The sequence below is a fragment of the Pseudochaenichthys georgianus genome, chromosome 1, assembly GCF_902827115.2.
Source record: "Pseudochaenichthys georgianus chromosome 1, fPseGeo1.2, whole genome shotgun sequence".
Lineage (NCBI taxonomy): Eukaryota > Metazoa > Chordata > Actinopteri > Perciformes > Channichthyidae > Pseudochaenichthys > Pseudochaenichthys georgianus.
Genome location: NC_047503.1, coordinates 5,668,493 through 5,686,164, shown reverse-complemented (window position 1 = coordinate 5,686,164; position 17,672 = coordinate 5,668,493). Strand labels below are relative to the sequence as shown.

The 17,672-nt window shown below is 39.9% G+C and overlaps 1 protein-coding gene across 4 annotated transcripts in view; it reads right to left on the bottom strand.

Moving 5' to 3' along the window:
* The window catches only part of rptor (regulatory associated protein of MTOR, complex 1), a 244,166-nt gene that overhangs the window by 188,680 nt on the left and 37,814 nt on the right, over window positions 1-17,672 (bottom strand). For all 4 annotated transcript variants that reach the window (XM_034105423.1, XM_034074665.1, XM_034080365.1 and 1 more), the window contains exon 4: window positions 16,932-17,014. In XM_034105423.1, the coding sequence (XP_033961314.1) occupies window positions 16,932-17,014 (83 nt within the window). The remainder of the gene's footprint in view (window positions 1-16,931; window positions 17,015-17,672) is intronic.

Sequence of the window (17,672 nt, the reverse complement as noted above, 5' to 3'; positions counted from 1 at the left end):
AGTTTGAGAGACGGCTCGAGATACACTTTTTGTGATATTCCATGGAGTGCTCTTAACATCCCGATAGCAATGAATATCTGAAGTGCTTTGACAAAAAATCCATAAAAAAAATGTCATCTGTGGAAGCTGTGGTACTGTAAAAAGCACGACCAATCATTTTAGCCGGCCTGGCTAAAATAACTGGATGGCCTACCTGCCTGTCGGCCTTCCATCTGTGCACAAACTTATCTCGTGCCCTCATTGGTCATGTGTGCGTTCATGTGTGTTGGAGGAGGGGCTCTGTAAGGAAGTGGCAGATTTCTTCCGGCTGTGTATTTTTCAAATTCTAGCACACTCGAGCTGGTTTCTCCAAAATTACCTACCCCACCGTTAACTAGAACTGTTTTGGTGTTTGAAACTGTCGCCTACACAACCCCGCTTATCACTATCTCTATGAAATATCGACGTGATAAACCAATCTGGTCTTTAGTTGGATTTTTTGGGTCGAACCAAGCACTGCCTCACACGACTCTGCATTATGTTATTTTGTCTTCTTCTTTTGAGCTCCTTGTGTTGCTTTACAAATAGTTATTTTCAAAGCCCTGTCCCTGTATTGTGGAGAAAGGAAAATATGGTACAATAACAACAAATTGAAGAAGTAAAAGAGTTTTAGTGTGTAACTGGCCTAAAAGAAGAGCACAATGAGAAAAGAAGAGAGGATGTGAAGGTGCCGTAGTAGAGGGCAGAGAACTTGTATAATGATCAGTTGTCCACAGCCAGTGACACTCTATAAACCCTTGTTATCCTGAAAAGACTCTCCGTTCTCTTTAATGATGCCGCGGGACATGGAAGAAAAAAGAAACCCAGTCCCACTCCGCATGGCTGGGTTTTATGGTTTTTGGAGGATTTTCCTGACTCTCTTATGTTAGAACAAGCAGTAGTATGTTTCACAGACTTTCAATGGTTGGGCACTTTAGCGGTTTGCTATTTCTTTACATGGCTCAAACTTTGGTAGTACTTTTCAGCAGGGGATGTGGCGTGAAGACTGGAGATATCACAGTGTATGGTCCATACATTGACAAGCGCCACTTGTAACCAAAGTTCAAGCTCGACCACAAAACATGAAGTAACTACAGCAAGCTGATTGGTGCGTCAGTCAGTCACAAAATGACTAATGTAACACTGACAGTAGAACGGCCTCTACCGATGAGCTGATTAAAAGGGAAGATACACGTTTGGTTATGAATGTTTAAATATAGCCAAGGTAGAAATAACTTGGCTATATAATGTACACATTTTATATTATTGGATGCATTTTTAGTATTTTCAAATAGTTATGTTTTCTTAGGTTTGAAGGGTAATATGACTTGTTGCCTTGCTAAAGTTGCCAGTGTGCAAAATGCAACTTCAATACAAAGCAAGAGGATTGTCTTGTGCTTAGACACTTCCACTACAGTCAGTTTGACATAACTGAAAGAAAAAACTGATCTTTGAGCATTGGGGATGTTTTTGCTGTACTGAACTCGCACCGCACCATTCCCCTAAAAACGGTAATAACCGAACCGTGTCTTCTGTGTAGCAATGCATCCCTTATGTGAATGTTTTATGCTGTATAAAATCAGCAAAATATCCAGTGCTGGCATAACATGAATGCTATCATGGAGAGGCTGAGATCAGCTACTGTGTGGCGGCTGGAGAATCAAGGCCATGCATGACAGTAATACTGTGTATTATTCCGTCAAAACAAGCCAGTGAGTCAGAGCCTGTATAAAAAGAAGGATGGATGGATGGATTTGCTGTTTTTTTACTTTTGTATAGTTCACAACCATGCATTAGCTTTTTTCAAAGATCAAGAACTAACGCTCCATAAAACTTGAATATCATATTGAAATACTACAGAATAAATCAGCTTTTTCTAATTGTAGTCCATAGATTCTGGAATCAGTTTGTCGCAGAAGTAAACAAAGGAGTCTAATGGAGGCGTTTCAGACTGGGGAGTGTGGGAAAAGGTCCCACTGGAGGGAACTTTTAGCATTTGCAAACCATTTACATAAACATAAAACTATATACCACTACGGGAAAGTGAAAACCTAAAAAAAGCACAGTAAAGCCTATTTAATACTGGTGAATTCAAACCTAAATGCTTAGAGCATCAAGCAAGCATCAAGCAAGACTCTTCATTTAATCCAATATTTCCCAGATGTGTGTTTGATTACCCTGGTAGAATAGGTAATGAAATCTTCGTCACATCATCTTTGGATCCGCCTAACAAGCAGTGGCCATCTGCCATCGAATACAAATCCTCTTTTATATGTCAGGGTTAAGTGTGATAACATTTAAAGATGTACAGCGAGGCAGAAATCATGTTAGAAAACGAGCATGTTAAAAGGCCACTGCTGGTCAGGTCCTTGATACAGATATCCCACACTGCCTTGGGAGATAAGGCACGAGAGGAGAGCAGGCCATTAGAGAGGGACGGGGTGGCAGGGGGCCATATGATGAAGACAGGGGGACACTAATGATCTATGAGACAGCCGTCCTGTAAATTGGTGTGGAGTTAAAGGTGCAGGTCCCCACATTCACGAGCAAAAGGGGCCAAAGTGAAGGACAATGGAGTTGATTCACAGTGGGAGTGAAGGATTATGGGTGGCAGGAAAATGAGTGGCTATATCTCAATGTAAAGGCATTGTATTCTGTGCTAATGAGACCAGGGGCTGAAATCACAATCTTCTGGGTGCGATATTGGAAGAACTTAATTGAAGCTACTATTTAAAAGAAAGATGTAAGAGGTTATTTGACTGTGCAATCTGATCATTTTTAATTGTAAGAAGAACAAGGAGCCCTTTGCACAATTGCTGTATTGACAGCTATACAAATCACCACATCTACATCATCAAGCTTACAGACAAAAAGCTCAGTATTTTCAATGTATTCGTCTCACTATTCAGAGCTGAAAACAATTATTTCCCATAGCAACTCAAAGGGAACTTTTCTTCATAAGTAATGCCAGATTCTTGTATACGAGTGCAACTGCAGCAAGGACAGTAATCCCTATTAGCAGACGCTTTGTTGCTAATGGGAACACACTGTTGTGCTGCAGCTTTTTGAACAAAAATGTTGCAAAGGCTAGATAAATGCTAATGTGACTTTCATCTACAGCAGTGTTTCCTTTATATTCATTGTGCAGAGGCAACACACTGACTTTAATATTCCACTGTATGACAGATGTACTTTTCATAATCCTTCTCAAAGAAAAGCTGTGACAAATCTGTGTGAATGAAGGGGGGGATGGGGGATATACACTTTCCCTTGCAGTTCCTGGGGGTCTGGAGAGTTTTGAGAGATGTTTTAACTCAAAGCACAGAAGAAAAGAGCATTTGAATGTCAAATGTTAGCTACTGCTGGTTGGGTAGAGTCATTTTAATGATAAAGAACAGAAGCATGCAGACCATGGGCTCTGGATTATCAGTGCAGAGAGGAAAAGCTGGGTGACAGGAAGTGAAGGAACACACAAATGTCTTCAGGGACAGACAGCTTTTTTCACATTTTAAATTCAGAAAGTCAGACTCCGATTGGATCCGCCTCCAATTTGCACCATTGTCCTTCAACACACCACTGCACCGGTGCCCACACTCTGCTCAACAAGCAGCTTGTTGGATGGGCGGGCACATGCAGTCACATTTTTACACATCACTAGAATTTTTAAAAAGCTAAGTGAACTGGTGGGTGGTGCATCTTTAATCTCTGTCCGCTGAGTCAGATCCTGGCCTCCCGTGTTGTCCCCTCCTGCTCCAGGTTTGTGCCAACACATGTACATAATAAGGTTTCAAAACACACACTCACAGCGTCAGGATATAATAATAATAATAATAATAATAATAATAATAATAATAATAGACACACAGAGGCCATTAGTCTCTGAGAGCAGCAGACTCTCCACGAGTGCAGGCACAGAGAGGTGAGTCATGGTGTGCACAGAGAGCGATTCATGCACAGCAGCAAGGCTCTGGAACCAGCTCTCCTCAATAATATAAAATCATTACTAAAGCTAGCAGTTACACTTTGGATATTTAACTTGATTCTGAATTCTTGCCAGATGAATTTGATGTTTTTCACCAGTGTTCTCTTCTCCAAGCAGATGTATGGGCTCAGAACAGTCTCATAATACACACATGCGCACAGAAGGATTCACACTTGTATTTCATGATCCGCAAAATGATTCAAACTTGTATTTCCGGATCCACACTTGTGTTTTTCAATGCACACACAAATGTATTCCGTTTCATATACATGTAAATAAAATCTAAATACAGAAAAAAGTTTTACATGTGTATTTTTGATCCTCACATATTTGTTTTCCGTTTAAATCCTCTGAACCTGCAAACACAAACCGCTTCCTGTGCACGGATCGCTTTGCATTCGTGTGTGGGTTTTTTGAGACTCCCCTGACGGTCAGCCGATTTGTACTTGTAATTATTTCTATCTATAGCCAATCAGATGTCTCCTCAATTCTAAGCCAATCACATGAGCGCGCCCCCACGAGGGTAGATTTCTTGCGTTCATGACGTAGCGCTTCATGTACGCATTTTGCGCAGTCCGGAGCTGACAGCTCCATGGAGCCTGCCTGAAAAATGCGTATACGAAGTAATCTTACCCTCGTGGGGGCGCGCTCATGTGATTGGTTTAGAATGAAGGAGACATCTGATTGGCTATAGATAGAAAAAATTACAAGTACGAATCGGCTGACCGTCAGGGGAGTCTCAAAAAACCCACACACGAATGCACAGCGATCCGTGCACAGGAAGCGGTTTGTGTTTGCAGGTTCAGGGATTTAAACGGAAAACTAATAAGTGAGGATCAAAAATACACATGTACAACTTTTTTCTGTATTTGGATTTTATTTACATGTATATGAAACGGAATACATTTGTGTGCATGTGCATTGAAAAACACAAGTATGGATCCGGAAATACAAGTTTGAATCCTTCTGTGTGCACGTGTGTATTATGAGACTGTTCTGAGCCCATAGATGCAACATGCTTTTAATATTTGGTTAAAGCAACACTAATCAATGTGTCAACAATTGATCCAATTAATTTATGGGAAAGCCGTTACTTAATCAATAAAACAAATTGCTGTTCTACACGCATGAAAACCCGTTTTCCACAAACCTGCGGGGGTCCTATCCAAGTGCTGACCTTTAAGCTAAGCACTGAAGAGCCAAAAACTGCAGTTCATATAATGGGCCATTGAACTCGATATACCCCATGTTAAAATGCCCAACTTTGCCAAAGAAATTCATATGTTTAAAGCCTGGTGGAAAAAAGTATATTTTCTTTCCTCTCGACAGCTGTTTTCCCTATTTATGAAAACTATAGAACGGGGTTGGAATTTTTGTACAAATCACCTTTTTTAATTAATCATTTCATTTGTAGTATTATCTTCCCTTAATTCCCTTAATGTGTCTGAGTGTATTATTTTGTGTTATTACATTTGGGGCGACTGAGGTTGCTATTTACATGATCATGCCAATTATTGGATTAGCCAATGAGTTACAAGATAGCGATGGCTAGAGTCGTCCACATTGAGCATCACAATGGTTAAACACATGGGATGTTTAAAAAAGACAACGTCCATATTTTATACAGTCTGTGGTTCAAACCATTAGCTTAGTAGAGCATTAACCTCTACTACTGCTGAGAAGAACAATGACCATTCTGCAACGCCTCAGCACAAACTGGAGTTGTTCTAACCATCAACACAAGATGGCGTGAGACTATAAACTATAGCTTAGTGGGACATTCACGAGGTGATCAGCAGCAGTGACGGAGCAGATCAATAAGGCCTCTCCCATAGCCCACAAGCGTTTTGCCACCATGACAGGTAGCCCTCGTCAGGAGCATGTTGTTTGTAGATGAACTGGTGCGATGTCCATAAGTCTTCCAATGGGCTAATGGTTTCCTGTGTGGCCCCTATTGGACTGAGTGCATGAGGAGTGTCGAGGGGAGACCATTAAGATGGTTTCACGTTATTCACTCTGCAGCTTCCTGCACACGCTGGTCGTCAATTAAACTCAGATTGGATTGAAGTGTGAGGGTCCCCCCTTGGGAATAATGTAGTGGATGGTGTGGTGTTGGTTATCGAGATGCAAGTGTTTATAACCACCAATGCTAGGAAACATCTACTTATTTTACCTGAGAAAACCAATTAATGTTATTTTATGTTCTCCATCGATTAGTCGATTGACAGAAAAATAATCTCTATGTTTATAATCAATATTTGTTACTGTCGAAAAACGGTGTTGTAAGCCCCTTTATATTATAATTTCCTATTTTCCTTTGCTCTATATTATATAAAACTGATTTTCTTTGTGTTTTGAACTGGGAAAACTAGACATTTATTACAGTTATATTTTGCTTTTTTATTTGATTACAATGTTGGGATTGAGTCCGACTCTAGATGAGACCAAACCAAATGCTAGCAACACATAAGCTGCATAAGACTAAATATTGTTATCCTCAGATCTTATTTTTCACATCATATACTATGATTAATATCTCTGTCAGGCATGGGAAATGTTTCAACTCACAACAAGAGAACACAAATACCATGCATGCAAGATTTCGAAATTAAAATATCATCGTTGCCAGAGTATCTTTTAAAAATACAAATATTGCACACTATTGACACCCTTTCATCTATACCCAGTTAATTATAAATTCTTTTTTCAAAGTGATAAAAAAATTGGACATTACACAATACCAAAAGACAGAACAGTGGTGATGGCAGTTTTACTAACTCTACTAGACTAGACTCGTCACATGGATGTATCGATATCACTATTGGTTGGTTGGTTGGTTGGTTAAACACATACATGCAAATTGAAGTCCTTTAAAGATCCCATGTCATGGCCATTTCTACTGATCATAATTCCATTGTTGAGGTATACTAAAATAGATTTATACTGTGCAATTTTCCAAACTCACATTGGTTTCTCATACAGCATCTCTGTAAAGTATGTGTATTCACTCCGTCCTAAACGGCTTGTTGGAGCTCCTGCCCCCCCCTCCCTGTGAGCCCAGTGTGCTCTGATTGGTCGGGACGTTGAGAGGCTCATTGCTGCTCGTTGCTGCTCGCAGCTGCTGCGAGAAGCAGACAGGCTTCCGGGTCGGCGATACAGCGAGACAAAGCGAAACTCATCCTGAGCACACACAAACACTCACAGCCGAAGTAAAAACAATAAGTGTGGCTTGATATTGAGTAAGAAAAAGGTTTATAACGCTGTGAGAATGGGTCTGCGGAGAGCATTTCCCCGCGACCCCAACGTAGTCCGAAAAACGTTTACCCATTTAAACAGTCGTGGTAGATACCTTGTTTGTTTTAAACATCATAAATACACAAACAACAATGAATACTTACAGGTTGTGTACCCGAATCTCCCGCTGGCCCAAACAAGGTAGAAACAGCATCGTTCTTCAGTGCCCTACGCTGTACATATCCGGCATGAATCGCTGAAAGGTTTGTGAAGCTTTGTTTCGTGAAAGGCTGGCAGAGGGTGTGGCCTCTGGCATGGCCGTATCTACCATTGAGGTCACCGAGGTCCGGACCTCGGTAATATTTTCCGAGCTGTGTATAACAAAACTTGTGAAATAATTGCACTAAACAGGGTTCTTTGTCGTACTTCCATTTACTGACCATGGGGGCGCTACATAACTACGTAGCCTCGATTAAAGCAAACAGAAGAAGACGACATGTATCAACAAACCACCGCAGCCCGGACTTGTACCGGAGCAGCGAAGGAGTGATGAGGTATCTAGAGATCTGAGTCCAGCAGGCTGCTTGTGTTTCTGCTCCTCACAGGACATCATATGAGCAGCAGATCCTGTGTGAACGCTCTACGTTAGTCAGTGGACCTCCGACAACATGCACACTAACTTGTATTGCAGCTACAGTGGGGCAAAAAAGTATTTAGTCAGCCACCAATTGTGTAAGTTCTCCCACTTAAAAAGATGAGGCCTGTAATTTTCCTTCTAGGTATACCTCAACTATGAGAGACAAAATGAGAAAAAAAAAAATCCAGAAAATCACATTATCTGATTTTTAAAGAATTTATTTGCAAATTATGGTGGAAAATAAGTATTTGGTCAATAACTAAAGTTCATCTCAATACTTTGTTATATACCCTTTGTTGGCAATGACAGAGGTCAAACGTTTTCTGTAAGTCTTCACAAGGTTTTCACACACTGTTGCTGGTATTTTGGCCCATTGCTCCATGCAGATCTCCTCTAGAGCAGTGATGTTTTGGGGCTGTTGCTGGGCAACAAGGACTTTCAACTCCCTCCAAAGATTTTCTATGAGGTTGAGATCTGAAGACTGGCTAGGCCACTCCAGGACCTTGAAATGCTTCTTACGAAGCCACTCCTTCGTTGCCCGGGCGGTGTGTTTGGGATCATTGTCATGCTGAAAAACCCAGCCACGTTTCATCTTCAATGCCCTTGCTGATGGAAGGAGGTTGTCACTCAAAATCTCACGATACATGGCCCCATTCATTCTTTCCTTTACACGGATCAGTGGTCCTGGTCCCTTTGCAGAAAAAAAGCCCCAAAGCATGATGTTTCCACCCCCATGTTTCACAGTAGGTATGGTGTTCTTTGGATGCAACTCAGCATTCTTTCTCCTCTAAACACGTCTAGTTGAGTTTTTACCAAAAAGTTCTATTTTGGTTTCATCTGACCATATGACATTCTCCCAATCCTCTTCTGGATCATCTAAATGCTCTCTAGCAAACTTCAGACGGGCCTGGACATGTACTGGCTTAAGCAGGGGGACACGTCTGGCACTGCAGGATTTGAGTCCCTGGTGGCGTAGTGTGTTACTAATGGTAGCCTTTGTTACTTTGGTCCCAGCTCTCTGCAGGTCATTGACTAGGTCCCCCCCGTGTGGTTCTGGGATTTTTGCTCACCGTTCTTGTGATCATTTTGACCCCACGGGGTGAGATCTTGCGTGGAGCCCCAGATCGAGGGAGATTATCAGTGGTCTTGTATGTCTTCCATTTTCTAATAATTGCTCCCACAGTTGATTTCTTCACACCAAGCTGCTTACTTATTGCAGATTCAGTCTTCCCAGCCTGGTGTAGGTCTACAATTTTGTTTCTGTTGTCCTTTGACAGCTCTTTGGTCTTGGCCATAGTGGAGTTTGGAGTGTGACTGTTTGAGGTTGTGGACAGGTGTCTTTTATACTGATAACGAGTTCAAACAAGTGCCATTAATACAGTTAACAAGTGGAGGACAGAGGAGGCTCTTAAAGAAGAAGTTACAGGTCTGAGAGCCAGAAATCTTGTTTGTTTGTAGGTGACCAAATACTTATTTTACCGAGGAATTTACCAATTAATTCATTAAAAATCCTACAATATGATTTCCTGGATTATTTCCCCCCATTCTGTCTCTCATAGTTGAAGTGTACCTAGGATGAAAATTACAGGCCTCTCTCATCTTTTTAAGTGGGAGAACTTGCACAATTGGTGGCTGACTAAATACTTGTTTGCCCCACTGTATAGGCTATACTTTGGTTTAAATTGCGTGAATAAACTAGCTAGAGAGCTAAAGTTAATTACGTTCATCCAATGTCAGAAGGATTACCTTTTAACAAACGTTGTAATGCTTTTCTTTCATTTCAATTTGAGTAAAACATTGAAGATATAACATTGTATTGTTTTCTTTTTACACTGACTCAGATATATTGAAAAGACTACGTCAGTCGAAGCTCAGCTTTGGTAAGGCAGAGAGAGAGAGAGAGAGAGAGAGAGAGAGAGAGAGAGAGAGAGAGAGAGAGAGAGAGAGAGTGATGGAAGTCAGGGAGGAACTGCAGACAGTCCATCTATCTATCTATGTATCTATCTATGTATCTATCTATGACAATAGTCTTCATTTACAATAGGCATAATTTGAAAACATACATATATTGCAGTTATGATGTCATAATAACATACAATTGTATAAAACACAATTTGCTTACATATTTCTTCTCTTTTGAGAATTAAACAAAACAGATTTAAATAAAAAAAGAATGCAAACAAACAAGTGAAATTAACTAAATAGCTGAATTGCTTTGAATTCACTGGCAGGAGAGACAAGTGAGGAGGAGCAAAAAGTGAACAACGAGGGAGAGATTGAACAAAGAGAAAGAGGAGAGAGAGAGTAATGAACAGGAAGAAGACAGAGAGACTAAAGAAGATGGAAGAGAGGCTGCAGGTTATGGAAAGGAGAGAGACATGGAAAATGAATGTTGACAATGTGTTGTGATCATTTTAGCCTCTTCTGCATGTCCAGATCATTAATAGAAACAATCAACTGATTCTTATTATGTATTACACTTTCAAAGTAATTTATGCTGACATTGTCAGCCCACTGACATGGTTTGAAATCAATATATTATCCAATGTGTGACCCCCCATAGGACTGAAAAAGCACCTAACTAGATCATGAAAATCCCCAAAATCTCGGGGGGTATCCCCCGAACCCCCCTAGCATGTTTGGACCTCGGTATTTAGGAAATCCTGGATACGGCCCTGGCCTCTGGGTATTCACACGTCACAGTACCCAGGAAGTAAACAATAGAAAATGAGAAATCTCCACCCACCGAGGCGTTTTGGGGAGGTCTTTTCAGTGTAAGAGTTGTACTCGCTACAGGGTGTACTTTGAGGGTTTGTGACTCTACAGACCGTTTACATTCATAAAAACCATCATAACACACAAGGGGACGGGTAATAACCGGAAAAGCATGACATGGGATCTTTAATACTACACAGCACTACAAATATGTTGAAGGTGTTGCATGGAGGTAGAGTGGAAGAGTCTCAGAACCTGGACCAGAAGCTGGGAGAGAAACTTTGGGATTAGCCTTTGTAGACCATTTACATGCACAAAAACCTACACGAAGGGGAAAACCCCCAAAAAGCATCATATTTTTGCATTATTGCGTTAGCCGATTCGGTCAATTTACTTACGATGGATCAACTGGCCGACAGACCTTTGTTCATCATCTCATTATTAAGGGATAAAGAAAAGTGTTGTCATGACATCTGAATATCCTAGACCAATACAAAAATGCTGCATTACACAAGCATTAAACATGCATTGCATTGTTAGAGACAACACCAAATCTCTTCACTCGTCCTCCGCTATGAAGTGTGGTGTTTCCACGGTGATGAGAAAACACCTCAAAGCTAATACGTAGCAATGTGTTTGAGCTGCAGCTCACTGATACATAATGCAGGGACAGTTAGAGGAGTGGACAGCAGGGGTTCATAGGCTGCAGTGAGGAATGGGGAAGTACATACAGAGAAAGACGGAGAACACGCAAAGATAGAGAAAAAAACAGAGAAGAAGAAATGACTCTTATGCTGGCCTGAGATGTGGTGTAAAGCTGTATGGCAGCTGCAACATGTTCAGCAAGTACTGCAGGACTTTGAAAAGACAATTTGACAAGACAGGCCCGCAGCTTTTCATCTCAATGACTAACAAACATCCAGCAAGTCCAGAAGGCAGAATTTTAAACTAGATTCCCAAACATATAACCGAAAGAGACAACAAAAAAGTGTAGCATGCAGAGAGAAGAAAAGATAACCAGCTGAATAGAGAATTTGAAAACAGAGAAGGCATTTTGAGAAGAAAAGCAACAATGAAACTGAAAGCTAAGTGAGGCATCTCGATAACTTCTGGTCTCTTACTGTGCCTGTGTCAAGAACAGAAAAAGCCTTGAATCTTGTCTGGACTGTAATTACAAAAGAGTCACTCAATAAACACAGATGGGAGAATTTGCTGTTTTTTGTTAGGATCAACAAAAAAGACTGAAAAACTTGGCTAGGGATTTAAACATACTTACTAAAGGTATTGTACAGCACAAGGAACTAATAAAGTGACTACAGTTTTGGTCAGAGAGTCTTTTTTTTCGACAGGAAGATTCCAAACTGTGTGAAATAACCCAGAAGAATATAGTGTCAGCCATGATAAGAGCTGTTTGAATTCTCTAAGTGAAATGTAAAAGGAGCTTACAGCTTCCTCTATTATCTCCCCAAGCGCAGGATACCATCTTTTACTAAAGGAAAGGAGATAAGTGCTTTTATGGTTTTAACTTTTAAACTATATTAAACCACAATTGATAAATGTCATCATATAAAATCCAAATTTAACAGTGTTTGTACTGAATTGGCTAGTGTTTGCTAGCTATTTTCTTTATTTAAAATTAGTGTTTTAATGGTGATATGCACAATAGTAGATTTGTAGGTCTGACAAGAAATGCACATATTGCATACAGTATTATATACTAGGGATGTAACGATACCAACAACTCACGGTACGATAATATCGCGATAAAAAGTCGCGATATTGAAAAATAAAGGGGAAAAAATGTGATTTTTTTATTTTTTTTTAACTTCAATTCTTTTTTGTTTATTAAATAATAAATCGGATTTGTACAGCATTTTAGTAGGATAGTAGTATTTTAAAGTGGCAACAATATAATAATCAGACCATGCAATAGAATAAATCCAGTTTCACTTTAGTTTTTCAAGTAACTCAACTCTAACTCACTCACTCACTCACTCAGCATCATCAAGGTTATCTTTTAGGAATATGAGCACGTCCACATTTCGAGGTAGAAGCTGGGATGTTTGGGCGTTTACAAAATCCCCTGCTGTGGAAAAAACTCTCTTGCTTGGTACTGATGTTGCTGGGATAGAGAGATATGCTTTGGCCATGGGTGACAGCAGTGGGTCAAGCTGTGCATTGTCTCTCCACCACTTCAACAACAATACAGTTTTTTGCCAAGAAGGTGAGGCTTATTGATAGGGCGAGATATAAATATACTGTTGGTACTCGTCAATGTCTCTAGGTATGTACATGTAGCCCTGTAAATACGATGTCCTTGATTTTTATCTGTTCATGTTGTAACCTACTTGCTGCCATGTTGGACAGGTCTCCCTTGAAAAAGAGATTGATGATCTCAATGGGACCATCTGGTTGAATAAAAAACATTTTTAAATCGCGGTATATTTTGTCAGTCTCACGAAGGTATTGAGACATTTATTTACCGCGATATCGCGATATTCGATATATCGTTACATCCTTAGTACTCATCCACTAAAAAACATCAGTTTATCCTTGTTAATTACACAACATTAATTGGTTTAACAAGTAACATGTCATGTAATGTAAGGATTTTCTTTTAATTAAAGAATGTAAATACTGAGTTGAGAGAATAGTCAGGGGTTTTGGGTGAAGGGAGACATCTATGGAATCAGAATTTCAATAGCTTACATGACGGATATACCTTTCTGTCTGTGAGGTTTTACAAATTAGATATTAATGTGTAGAACTAAAATATGTGAAATAATATAGCAATATCCTGTAATATTATGTGAAAACATGAATAAAACTACACATCTTCAGATGTTATACATACACAAGTGTCCTACACTAATTGTGATGGCACACATTCTGTTGTCCAAAGGGTCACTGTTTTGGCGCCACCTTTTGGTCATGTGTGGCAATGACAGCCATGAATGGTTAAAATTGCCAAAATAAATAAAAGTTATTATGGCTGTGTGTACCTTATTTGTCACATCTTCAGAAAGCCTCCTGAACTCATCAGGTGTTGGATAAGGCAAAGTCTATCACAAGTTATTTTACAAATGAGTGCATGTGTGATAGTCCTACTGTTGTTGTAAATCATTCAGCTGAATTCACACCTTGGAAGCTCTAATGCAACCACGTGCACACCACGTGCACATCACTGCCCCTGAAATGGAATATGATGCCCATTATCAGTTTATCAACGAGACACTGGATGCATTTGGGGGCCATTACGGGGCACACTGACACTGAGGCTGGAAGAAAATCCAGACTAAAACAGTCCATAATGTAAAAAGAAACACGAGGAGACAACAAACACCTAAGTTACAAACGAATGCGATGTGAGTATACAAAGGGGAATACATCCAGCCATTGTCTATGCTAGCATGCTTAGGCTAACACAGAAAACACATCTCATGGAATCTAGAGAGTAGAAATAAGTATTCACCACTACCTGATCGAAAGATGTAAATGCTATGGATATTTACAGATGCTTTTCATTAACTTGTAAATAATGTTTTTTTGATTTCACAAATCTTTAGTTTGCATTTGTAAAGGTGTTAACACGGATTGACAATCTGTCCAGACAAATGATATTGAGACAACTCTACCTCCATATCCAAATACAGCATGTATCGATGTACTAATATTGTTTTATAACATTACCATCTAAGGCTGTGATTTGCACCAATAATGTGACTTCCCTGAGGTCAAAACACAGGTACAGGTATTGAGGTGTTATGTAGATGAGGTGTGTCTGGTTCACTGCGCTAACTGAAGTCGGTTGTATCACATATGCTGCTGGACAGTTTGTTGGATATACTGAATGAGAGTTCTCAGCTCCGAGCCAACGAGAGGCAGAAAGGCTTCCAAACATCATTTATCCAAAGCTGAATACACACGGGCAAACAGGATCGGTATAAACATGAAGAGGCAAGTGCAGATGGGCACGAGAGCCTTGATTGAAAGAAAGATCACTCTGATGTGGAAAAGATGTTGAAAAAGGTGAGATAGAAAGAGTTTTTTACAGTGATGTAGTGTTGGAGGAGAGAGTGAGTGGGCAGCAGCCAAGACTGTGTTTGCTTTTCTCTCCGTCCATGAGAGCTAATGTAAGAGCACAGAAGCAAGCAGAGAAATGGATTCGTGACGGCAGATTGGCAGCCACAAACTCTCTGGGCAGCTCGACTGCATACCAGCACAAGGGAAATGTGACATAATTGATTTTAGATTTGTTTTAAGTTCTAATTTTTACCAACTCTGCCCATCTGAAACCAACCTATTGAAAGATGTATGGCACCGTGACAAAGCAGGTGTATAGCCGCCGTGAAATTGATTGCTTTGTCATGAGTTTATGTAAGGTGTGTTGGCGGACGCTGCTCTGCGGTGTGGAGCTGTGAGTCTGCTGGTTGGAAAAAAGAAGGAACAGCTTTCTCCCACTCCTCCTCCTGCACTCCTACCGCCATTTGCTGCTGACCTCCAGAGCCCGAGCCTACATTCCTTTAGCTGCCCTCTCCGGAGACACATCTTCCTCCATCTCCTCTTTCCTCAGGTTGACTATCTCACCAACAGCCTTCAACATCTTATTTTACATCATCATTTAAATATGGTTTGTGTGGCTAAGTAGGTTTCCCCAGTCAAGACACAACAAGCTGTCCTCTCTTTCAGCTTAGCCTCTCCACCTGGCATGCAAACAATCCTAAATCTTCCTCAACGTTCACTCTGAGGTTAACAGACAGCTGAAATCTTACTTTTTCAAATAATCTCATACGACACAGACATTTGCTACAAAAAGGGGAAAAACAAGAAGACATCCAATGCTTTCTGACCGGATTCAAGACATATTCACAGGTGGTTTGAAATGCAATTCAAATCCAATATCTGCCAATGCAACACAGCCCAAACCCTCGGATCATATTCCAAGTGTTTGATTATTTTTTTCTTCAATCTTGAAATTGCTAGCATACATTTTACTCTAGTCCAGATACATCGTTACAGTGACATCTGATTTTGAAATGAAAGCAAATGATTGAGTGCCATCTAAGGCTGCCTTTCAATGGAACCTGTCAGCTTGTTGTTACAAATTGGGAAGTTGTGCATACAACATGCTTGGCCTTCAAGCTGTACGGTCGGTAGAATAACGCGGCCACGAAGGCCAGCATGTAAGTTCACTCAGAAAATGCAAAGGCATAATGACAGAGAAAAAATATATAAGACCATTTGGAGTACTAACATATTCCTATTTTATATATAAATACCCATTTATTACGAACTAAAAACTCTTCCAAGGCCTGCACCGTTTCTTTACAGCTGCACCAAACATGTCGATCTTAGCTTTCAGGAAATGTTTGCTCACGAGGTTCAGAATACCACATTTGGTGGACGTCATACAAATCTTTGGGTGGGGGATTCTTACACAAGTATTTTTAAGAAGGTGGGGTCTTCCCTTGCCATATGCTCAAGCCCTAAGGCTTGATGCTGGAAAACCTGAGGTGCTTCTCATGAACAACAGACTGAGGAGCCTCTAGGAAAACACTGAGCTTGCTTTCAGCTAGAAGCTGAGCAGATTTACATATCATTTGAACTACCAGAACTACCACTGCTGGCACTGATAGGAATGCATCTACGCACATAAACTTGTAACACTTGAATTTACAAGAACACATGAATTACTCTGAAGCATGTGTTTTTGTCGGCATACATGCATACAGATGGTCTATTAGACCTGACACGATGGGATATTTATAAAAGATCCAAAGTCCCATATCCATGATAACCAAATACATACAAGTGAAAAGCCACAGTAACCATGACAGCTGCAGTAACTGTCCTTTCTTTCAGTCTCATCACAATGTTTTGTCTGCCAGGCATGCACATTTTAGATTCTTCACATTCAGAACTTGAAACCATCAGAGAGAAGAAACTGATATCTTGAAAGTGATACCCAGAGAAATCATGGGGATAATCAATAGATGCCATTGTGTCAAAAGCCCCAACTAACTACTACTATAGTAGTAGTGTGTCCAACATTTATATGGTTCGTGGACTTGGCTTGAACCTCAAACACACTCATTCGCTGACTAATCTGAAAACATCGACACAAAAGAATCGGAACCATATTTAAAAAAAATTGAAAGGCTTAATTGATGCCAAAGAAACAAACTTTAATAGTGTGTTGGATTGCTAAAGATTCATATCATTTCATTTCTTCGTTTTTCTTGGAAGGCTTATTTGCTTTGACTCTGTATGTATCCTTAGGTCAATAAGTATGCGGTCATTGTGTCATAATAAGAACATTCAAAATAATTGAATAAACCCACTCACCCTCGGTTGCCAGTTTTCATATTGCTTCTGCAGATTGGCCCCTATGGTCTCCAAGGCCTTCTGTGGACTCATGGACAGAGGATCTGGCAAGAAAACAGAGTAAAAACATTAATTCACACAAAGCAAAAACAGGTCAAAGTCACACACTCAATCTGAACCAAACACCTGGAAGAGATGCATGATGTTTCTGATGTAAATGCTTACAGGAGTAGTGTTGTCTTGGTGATGCTTTATTTTGCCATTAAAGTTGCAGCTTATCTAAATGATTCAGCTTTATACTGCTGCACCGGCCGAATGTTGAAATAGAAGTGTATTGGTAAAATGAAACAAACGATGAACCTCTGAAATGATCTAAAAAATACTGCTGATGTATTTGCTTTACTGTATGCATCATTAAGTGGTGAAAATTTGATTTTGTTATTATAAGAACATCCAAGAAACGCAGAAATCAAACCTGAAGCAAGACAATCTCCTGGAAATCTAGTATTCACCACACAAATTAAACAGGCTGTCTATAATATCCAATCAAATGAGTTAATCAAAAATAATAGGCGTTCAAGTACTGCAATTTTATGTTTTGTGATACGATATTGACCCTATCAATTTTAAAGAATAGTTGACATGCAATGATTAGAAAAAAATGTATTTACAGTTACCAATTTACTCATGGCATAACATTTTTAATTCATATTTAATGCATATTGGCGTGTGTTCTGTATACTATGACAGCTTTTCTAAATT